Source organism: Asparagus officinalis, chromosome 5, assembly GCF_001876935.1.
Source record: "Asparagus officinalis chromosome 5, Aspof.V1, whole genome shotgun sequence".
Taxonomy (NCBI): domain Eukaryota; kingdom Viridiplantae; phylum Streptophyta; class Magnoliopsida; order Asparagales; family Asparagaceae; genus Asparagus; species Asparagus officinalis.
In genome coordinates this window covers 6831184-6841497 of record NC_033798.1, presented here as the reverse complement: position 1 = coordinate 6841497, position 10314 = coordinate 6831184, and the positions used below count along the sequence as shown (strand labels likewise).

The window sequence follows — 10314 nt, the reverse complement described above, 5'->3', positions numbered from 1 at the left end:
GCAGCCAGAGGAACCCGCAGTGGGCCTCGGTATCCTACGGGGTCTTCATGTGCCTAGAGTGTTCTGGAAAGCACCGCGGCCTCGGGGTCCACGTCAGCTTCGTGAGGTCGGTGACCATGGACTCGTGGTCCGAGGTCCAGCTGAAGAAGATGGAGGCTGGGGGCAACGACAGGCTCAACGCGTTCTTGAGGCAGTACGGGGTCGCGAAGGAGGCGGAGATCGTTGTGAAGTACAATTCGAACGCCGCTTCTGTGTATCGCGATCGGATCCAGGTGTTTTTTTTATGGTTTTTTTTTTGGATTTTTTTTTTCGGTTGCTGAGTGCTCATTTTTGTTTGAGATCAGTTTATTTCTTTGAATTTTGGATCATATAGTGACGTAGGGATTCTGTATCTAGATGTGTTTGTTTCTTGCGTGCTTTAGTTTTCTTGAAATGTTCTATAGATTTTTTTTTTGTGAATTTTAGCGTATTTTTTATTTCTTAATCCTTGAAAAATAAAAAGTAAAATTCCGTAGCATTATTTCGAACTTTAGATTCTAGTATTTCGAACTTTAGATTCTAGTGTTTGCAGATTCTGCCTATTATTCTGTTTGTTGTTAGTAGTTTTCTTGAAATTCTGGCACATTTTTGCTATTTTTTAAATCTTTTCTATCTTAAAATTTGTGATTATCTATTAATTTCCAGATTGCAATATGTAGGTATGTTCCTTTATTATTTTTTATGAAAATCTTGCTCGTCATGCTTAAATGATATTGATTTTTCTATTTATTTTGATATGTAGGCATTGGCTGAAGGCCGGCCATGGAGAGATCCACCGGTGGTTAAGGAAATCCATCGCCAGCCAGCGGGTCCCAGGCGAGGAAGCCGCCGATGAGCCAGAATGGAGGAAGTTCTGCGAAGAGTAATGGAGGTTGGGATGATTGGGATGATGATTTCAGATCATCAGATCTGAGAAGAAACCAATCAACAGGGGATTTTAGGGCGGGAAACAATGGAACTAGAGGAGGACAGCCATCTAGATCGAGATCGACCACAGATATTTATACGAGATCGCAGCTGGAGGCATCGGCTGCTAATAAAGAGAGTTTCTTTGCGAGGAAGATTCAAGAGAATGATTCGAGACCTGAAGGGCTTCCGCCCTCTCAAGGAGGGAAGTATGTGGGGTTTGGGTCGTCGCCTGGGCCAGCAGTGACTAGGAATAATCTGCCGCAAGGGGATGTGATGTCAGTAGTCTCTCAGGTAAATGTTTGCTCCTTTCCTTGCTTGTCATTAGCATTATTTTAAGTGATTGTAGTTAATTGCCACTTATAAGTAACTCACTTCAATGATTGCGTCTTCTCAGGACAAGTAAAAGGGAGACCTGCATTACAAAACACCTAAGAAGTACTAGGAAAATGCTCGTCTTTGGGATTCAAACAAATTGTATATCATACATGCAATTTACTGATATCCACTTCCTTACAGGACACTTGACAGATACATTTACAAATGTGGGCATGGTTCTACAAGGAAAATCCATAATCTATATTCGCTAATATCGAATATCACATCATATATCATGTGAGAGAAAAAATATGTCGGCACAAAATGTATATGGAGAAACATATAAGACAGAGCCCTATGAACAAAAATAAAAAATGTTACATAAAACAGAATTCTCATATTAATATGTTCAACATATATGAAAGACTATATTAGATTTTTGAAATTGATCTCGGATCCACTGAGATCAAAATAGTTTAACCAATTGATTGATACATATATTCAGAAACAGGTCAGGATATTTCAATTATTTCCGTTTTCTTATATGCATCCAACAAAGATAAAAAAGAATATCCGTATCTATATCCATGTCCTATTGGATATGGATATTTAATGTAATAGATATATGAGCGCAATTGTGCGAATATATCCTTGAGTTTCGATATCCTTTTGTATCGCTAGTTGTTTCTCATTCTCTTGTTACAATAATACTGAGAATTTTGTATCGCTAGTCGTTTCTCATTCTCTTGTGCGAATATATTCCCTTAGCCGTTTTCAGCTCCACTCGACGACTGGGCCAAAAGTCTCTGCTAAATGATCAGGGTTGGGAATCCTGACCATTTCGATAGCGGGCTTTCGAATTGGTCGGGGTTCTCAACCCCGACCGATTAGACAACATGCTAAATTAGTCGGGGTTGCCAACCCCGACTAATTTAGACTGTATATTTACCAGGGCATGCAAAATAGTCGGGGTTGGCAACCCCGACTATTTAGAGGCGCGATTAAAAAAAAAGCAGACTCATTTCGTGGTCACGCTGCTGACGTGGCCACGAAATGGGTCTGTTTTTAGAAATAAAACGAAAGTGGGTCTGTTTTTTTAATAAAAATTTTAAATGAGTTTATTTTGAAAATTTGTTCTAAGAGAAACTCCAAAATGTAGGCACGGGAAACAATAATAGCAAGAGTGACATAGTACCTATAATAATTACAGAAGAAAGCATATCTTATAGTATATTTGCTACCACGTCCTATATCTCCAATCACAAGCTACTTTCAGTCTAGATCTAGGATAGATGGTACAACACTATGAATCTATGAGCTAGTTACCTACGATAACAATAAGCCGAAGGAACAGTTGGAGGATACACATAAAAGCTGGTGAGGATACGGAGAAGAAACGGGAGAGGAGTAAACCAAGGTGCAGTGAATGCAAAGAATCAGAAGAGAAAATGGTGAATCATAGTAAAGAAGAGGGTAAAAAACTCCAAAAAGCATAACGGCTACTTGGTCATCTATACCAAGATTGAACTCTCCTAAATATTGTCTATAGAATAATAATATGACAGAAGTGTGCTGGCAACCAACTAAAATTTGTCAGGTCGAGAGATAGACACACCTTCGTGGACCTTTGTTGTACGCTTAGCATTGATAGGTTTCTTTATGTGGGTCTTTCAGCTTTAAGTTGTTGAAAGACAATGACTAGTTTCTTCATGTGATGTTGTGTCAATCATCTGTAGAAGCACAACATTGCAAGCGTGAATAGATTTCTCTAAGTGGTAAACTTCTTGGAGTGGTGGTTATGAGAAAATGAATAAGGGGAGGCTGCCCATAATGTACTTTCTAGGGTATAGTTTAGTGGTGGTGTTCCACGGAGTTTGCCGATACTCATTCCATCGGAGCCATCTAATTCAGTCTTTATAGGTTTAGCATTGCATAAACAAATTAATATGTCTCCTATGTCCTATTAAGTATTTCAGATTGAACATCATATTAAGGATTGTGGGCGTCCCCACCGCGACGCGTTGCATCGATGCCACACCGATGCAATGATAATAAGTAAGCAATGATGGTTTGCTAAGGCATTCCCCGGAAGTGATGCATTACATCGATGTCACCTCGATGTAATGATAAATAAGGAATGGTGTTCTAAGAATCTACAATCCTCTAATAGGTTATCTAATAATATTAGGCATAGACTAGAACGGTCTAAGAGGAAAAATGGTAGGAGACTTTTACAAAAAAATATAATTAGATTAGCTACTTAGAATATAGGTACACTTACCAGAAAGACTATGGAATTAGTGGATATCATGCTTGAAGAAAGATAAATATAATTTGTTTACAAGAAACTAAACAGATAGGTAAAAATTCTAGAGTAATTAAAAAGACCGGATATAAATTTTGATACACGGGAAAGAGAAGAATAGGAATAGAGTGGGAGTTCTTGTAGATAATATAATAAAAGAAAGTATTGTAGAGGTAAGAAGAGTTGGAAATAGAATAATACTAATAAAAGTTATCTTAGGTGTAGAGATCATTAATATTTTTAGTACTTACGCACCACAAATAAGCTTGTCCGAGAGTACTAAAAAAAAATTTAGGATAGATTAGATGAATTAGTATAATGAATCCCATTTGAAGAGAAATTATTTATAGGAGGAAATCTTAATGGGCATGTTGGTAAGGATAATAACGGATATGAGAGGATACATGGAGGTTTCGGGTATGAAGATAAGAACGATATGGGTAAATCAATTTTAGAGTTTGCAAAATCGTATGATTTGATAATAGCAAATACACTTTTTAGAAAAAGGGATGAACACTTAATAACCTTTAAAAGATCGTATGATTTGATAATAGCAAATACACTTTTTAGAAAAAGGGATGAACACTTAATAACCTTTAAAAGTGGTTTTAATAATAGTCAAATAGAGATGAACACTTAATAACCTTTAAAAGTGGTTTTAATAATAGTCAAATAGACTTTTTTCTTACTAGAATGGCAGATAAGGTAATATGTAAAGATTGTAAAATTGTACTAGGAGAGAGTTTAAGTACATAACATAGATCAGTGGTCTTAGACATATCTATTAAGAAGTGGAGTAGAAAAACTAACGTGAACAAGAGACTAAGAACTAAATTGTGGAATTTAAAAGGAGAGAATTTAATATATTTTAAAGATAAGATAATAAAAGAGATATATGGAACATAGATAATGAGACTAATATTATGTGGAATAGCATGTCTTCTTGTATTAGGAAAGTGATTAAAAAATATAATAGGAGAATTTAAAGGTTATAGATTAGATGATAAGGAGAGTTGGTGGTGGAATGAGAGTGTGCAAAAGGTTATTAGAGAGAAAAAACTTTATATAAATAGTGACAAAAGTGTAGGAGCAGAGAAAACTTAGAAAAATATAAACTAATAAGGAAGCAAAAAAGAGCGATTAAGGAGAATAAATATAAGGTTTATGAAGTTTTTTATAAGAAGTTAGAATCTAAGGAGAGAGAAAAAAAAATATATAAGCTTACTAAGATTAGAGAAAGGAAGAGTAGAGATTTGAATAATATTAGGTGTATTAAAAATGATGATCAAAGAGTTCAGTGACCGACGGGGAAATAAAAGAGAGATGGAGGAGTTACTTTTATCAATTGTTTAATGATAACCAAACAAGTGAGCAAAATAGAGATTTTGATCATATAGTGAATGATAGGAACTATGGATCTTGTCAAAAAATTAAGATTAGCGAGGTTAAAGATGTTCTAAAGAAAATACAAAGTGAAAGAGGCGTAGGATCGGACGATATCCCTATTAAAGTTTAAAAATGTGTTGGATTTATGCGCTTAGGATGGTTAACTAAACTATTTAATTAGATTATCGAGACGGAAATATTGCCGGATGAGTGGAGGATTAGTACATTGATACCGATATATAAGAATAAAGGGGATATATAAAGTTGTTCAAATTATCGAGGTATAGAACTCATGAGCCATACTATAAAATTTTGGGAGAGGGTAATTGAGCAAAGATTAAGAAAAGTGACAATCATATTTGAAAATCAATTTGGTTTTATGCTTGGGAGGTTAACTATGAAACCTATACATATTTTGAGACGGTTGATGAAGAGATATAGAGAAAAGAGAAAGGATATATATATAGTTTTTATCGATCTAGAAAAAACTTATAATAGAGTGCCTAGCTAAGTTGCATGGAAACGGGCACAGGTACTGGTACAGGCGTAGGTACGGGTAAGGGACACGGCAAAACTGTAAAATATAGGGTACGGGGACACGGCTACATATACATATTGAATTAATAAGAGCATCTCCAACAGTTTTCCCAAAATTTTCTTCAAAATGGGGAAGCAAAAGTCATATTCTCTAAATTATTTTTGCTCCAACTCTAACAGCTTCCCCATTTTGAAGAATCATGTATTTATTACAATAATAAAAATATTCTACATTCCTATTTTTGGATGCTCTTATGCATTGGAACTGCCCCCATGGTTTTTTTTGTAATTACGAATTTTGTTTTATATTTATTTTCTTCTTCATCTCGTCTTGAAGAACGTGCTGCAGAACGTGCTGCATTAATGACGAAGCTTTTCCCAAATATTTAAAGAATGCCCCAGATTTGGGGAAGACTCTCCTTTTTTCCTCCTCCATCCCTATTTTGGGGAATGGGATGGGGAATCTGTTAGACAAAAAAAAAGTCAAATTCTTCAAAAGTGAGAATACCAATAAAATGAGGAAGCTGTTGAAGATGCTCTAATGTACATGAGATAATTTTCCCCTGCTTCATGTATCATTAGAATTAAAATTCCGATCATATTTTTGAGTTTCTTTTATCATATTGATTGTCATGAATTATAAACTACTTATTTTTTACTAGACATCTAAACGATCCATTAACTATATAGTTTTAAACTTGGGTATGGACTGAAACTAACTCGACCCGTATCTCATTAGTTTCAAAAGACGGCTGCGAAGTGTAAGCTCTACGTCCAGGAAGTCTTTGACAAGTGTTTTAAATTAACACATATATCGTATAATTGAGTACATGTTGTAATAAATACATGCATATATTCGAGAAGTGTTCATGAAGTTTGAGTACGGGAAAGTGTCGGGTACGTTTCCGGTATGGGTACGGCTTCAATATACTCGGGTAACATAGGTGCTTAGAAAGATAATGTGGTGGGTATTAGAAAAAAAATATGTATCTAGTATATATTAATGTGATTAAAGATATGTATGATAGAGTAACAACTAGAGTAAGAACTAATGAAGGAGGGACTAAACTATTTTTTATTAGCATAGGTTTACATCAAGGGTCAGATTTAAGCCCTTATCTTTTTGCATTAGTTATGAACCAACTTACTAAGCACATTCAGGATGGAATTTCATCGTGTATGTTATTTACCGATGGTATAGTATTAGTTGATGAAACTAGAAGAGATATTATTTCTAAAATAGAAATATGGAGACAAGCTCTTGAATCTAAAGGTTTTAGAATTAGTAGGACAAAAACAGAATATATGGAGTGCATTTTTAGTAAAACTAGGAAAGGAAGAGAGCTTGTGGTACATATGGATGACCAAGAAATACCTAAAACTAATTATTTTTGCTATTTAGGATCAATCATTAGGCATGATGATGAGATAGAGGATGATGTTGTGTATCGAATCGAATCGGGTCGAATCGAATCGGGATGATTGAAATAGATGAGTGCTTCGGGATGTGATCGTAGAATACTAATGAAACTAAAGAAAAAATTTTATAGGACGGTTATAAGACCAATTATGCTTTATGGGTCAGAGTATTGGACAATTAAAAACAACATGTTCAAAAAATGAGTGTAGCAGAAATGAGAATGTTGCGATGGTCTTGTGGGTAACAATTAAAAACAACATGTTCAAAAAATGAGTGTAGCAGAAATGAGAATGTTGCGATGGTCTTGTGGGTATACATTAAAAGATAGGATAAGTGTAGCAGAAATGAGAATGTTGCGATGGTCTTGTGGGTATACATTAAAAGATAGGATAAGAAATGAGTGCATCTGTAGTAAATTAGAGGTTGCACCTATTGAGGATAAAATGAGAGAGAATAGATTCAGATGGTTTGGTCATGTACAATGGAGACATTTTAGTGCACCAATTAGGAAAAGCGATAATATAGAGTTAATGGGGCTGAGAGATTTGGAGGTAGACCTAGAATGACTTGGTTAGAAATAATTAAAAAGGATATGATTAAGACTAACTTAATGGAGGAGATACCCATAACAGAATGAAATAGAAAAATAGGATTCATTAGCTGACTCCAAACTTTTGGGATAAAGGCTTGGTGGTGATGGTGGTTGTTGGGCAAAGCTTATGAAGAACCGTTCACCAGTTCTTCATTTCTTGGAAAGCACTTTTCTAGTTTTCATTGAGGGTCAATCATAAGCAATGACAAATGAGTCTTCTAGTGGCTGTCCATCAATTTGCCAAATTTTCTCTTGCACTTTCCCACCCATGCATTGGAAGGAAAGTCATTCAAATGTTTATGGAAGGTTTGTGTTCATTAGTGGAATGTCGAAGTTCATTGCACTAATTGGTGTGTTGATTAGTGCCTCGTGGTCCAGAGGATTGACTCTACATAATTTTGTCTTATCATCCTCAATCTGATGGTCAATGTGTGACGATTTATCAAACTTCAGAGACATACTTATGCTTTTCTGCACTGATGACTGAACCTAAAGAGGGGATGACTTCTATGGACCAAGTGTTGGTACAATACTTTGTGGCATGGTTCCGCCAAACTGTTCTACTCCCCTGCTCTTCTCACTTATATACTTTTCATTCAGTCAAATCTACAACAATATAGTAAACTCTTCTCTCTGTGACATTGTGCTTCACGAATCAGCTCAGATTTGAGAGACCATGAATGAGTTCATAAATTTGAGACGGTAGGGTGCTGCATGGTGAAACCACTTGGTGCCGAATGTGCGTTTTATGGTTGGCTGTTTAGAAATATTGAAGAATATACTCGACATGGAAAATGGGTCTCTTGTCCATGGTTAGCTGTATGCAAGTAGAATTGTAGTGTAAGGACTGTGAACATTCAAGATGCTACATATGGATATATAATATGTACTCATGTTACTACTAGTTTAGTAAGGTAGAGGATTTATAACTTAATTTACCTTTGTTTGCATGATGTTTGAGATGTATCATACTTGAAGACAATCTTCAGAATGTAGAACAAAGTGCTAATTTGCCTCCTGGATACGCGCTTCTTGTGATACCGAGCTAGAGTGTTTTGTGGTCTGGTTATATAGTTCGTATGTCATACAAATCACTTATTATGTTCTTCTTACCTTTTCTTAATGAATATACAGCCTTTTCTTATGCAGTGCTTTTTAACGTATGGAGTGCATCCTTTTATCCCTCCCTCCCTCCTTCCCTTTTGTTCACCTCCTCTCTCGCTCTTGCTGTTGCATGATTATTCATAAGCTTCTAATTGGTTTTTGCTCCTTTTATGTTATCTTTTTCTTGTCTTGATGAATAACAAGCTGATATTTACTCTTAGCCGCACTGACTGCAGCACTCACCTGGTAGAAAAATCTACTATCTATTTTTGTATAGATAAGTACTCGTTTACTAAATATCACAAGCATTTTGCTCACTATTATGTAGAGAATTAGGCATCTGACTTCTGTTTGATTTTGTCAGGGATTTGGACGTCTTTCCCTGGTTGCAGCTTCTGCTGTGACTGTTGTCCAAGCAGGCACAAAGGATCTTACATCCAAGGTACCTTTTCTTTTGCTGTTAGTATAATTTATTTTTTTGTTGCAATCTAGCAATTATCCTCTCAATGTTGACAGTACTGATCATCAACCCACCCAGACTGAAAGTGACAGCCCTTGTAAGTATATCCTTTTTCCATTTTATGATGGTTACACTTCCTCCGATTTATATAGCTCTGGTAGGGATAACCTTGTAGCGAAAATGTAGAAAACCACACCAATCACCGCGCTAATCCAGTCTTCCTCAGGAAATATAGCATTTCTCTTCTGCAGGCAACTCTGATGTTACCTAAGAGTCCCTGAATAGTTACTATATTCAATTGTTGTTTGTCTAGCCAAAACCAATTTTCAATTTGTGAAAGGATTTTAAATGGAAATTCGTCAGTGTATCCCTATGAAGGCTTAGCAATATGTCTTAGGTTGACAGTCCAGGACTGTGTTAATTTTCCCAAAGAAAAACTGGTACATAGTTTATGATTGTAGTAATGGACTGGACAGTGTTAACTAGTGATTTTAGTTAGAAAAATACTCATTGAAGAATTTCTATCTGTCAAACAACGTTATACGCTGAAAAATTGCTTGCATACCTAACAGATGGGTTCAGCATAATAAATGGAATATGAGCTGATAGGCTTAGAGAGCTTTTTTGTTGGTGATTATCTTAATCCTGATCCATACTTTTCACAAGTTGGGCCTACTCTCTTAGGAGTAAGCTGAAAGCTCCCATGTTATTCTCTGTATATAGTAGGCTGTTGGAGGCTACTGACATATTGGTCATGGACTCACGATGTTGAAGATACAGAAACAAAAGACTGACTATGAAACTGAAAAGACTTGACGAGACGAGGGAGCAAGTAACAAACATTAATGGGAATGCTCCTTGAAATGAACTTTCTCCAAAAAAATTTGGGTTGACTACATGAATAATGTTCTTCTTTTGGGCTATCTCTTCCATTAAGTTACTATCTTATCCTTCTTAATTGCTTTCAAACATTAATGGGAATGCTCCTTGAAATGAACTTTCTTACAAGCACGTCACTAATTAGTACACTAATAACAAGTGATAAGGGATCTGAATGAGCCCATGACAAAATATTCCATTACTTTCTTAATCATTTGAAGGACTTCAGTGCACTCATAGTCCACCAATTAAGTTGATATGATAGTAAATGGTATGATATGGTTGCTAGAAAAAATTAACACTTTTGGACTTCAACCAATCATACTGCCTCCTTTCTTAGTTGGGGCTGTCGGTTAGTTTGGGTTGGT

The 10314-nt window shown here is 35.8% G+C and overlaps 1 protein-coding gene across 1 annotated transcript in view; it reads left to right on the top strand.

Moving 5' to 3' along the window:
- The window catches only part of LOC109841464 (ADP-ribosylation factor GTPase-activating protein AGD7-like), a 62107-nt gene extending 51793 nt beyond the window's left edge, over window positions 1–10314 (top strand). The window contains 4 exon segments of the mRNA XM_020410433.1: window positions 5–272; window positions 782–856; window positions 859–1239; window positions 8972–10314. Of these exon segments, the coding sequence (XP_020266022.1) occupies window positions 5–272; window positions 782–856; window positions 859–1239; window positions 8972–9076 (829 nt within the window). The 3' untranslated portion in view covers window positions 9077–10314.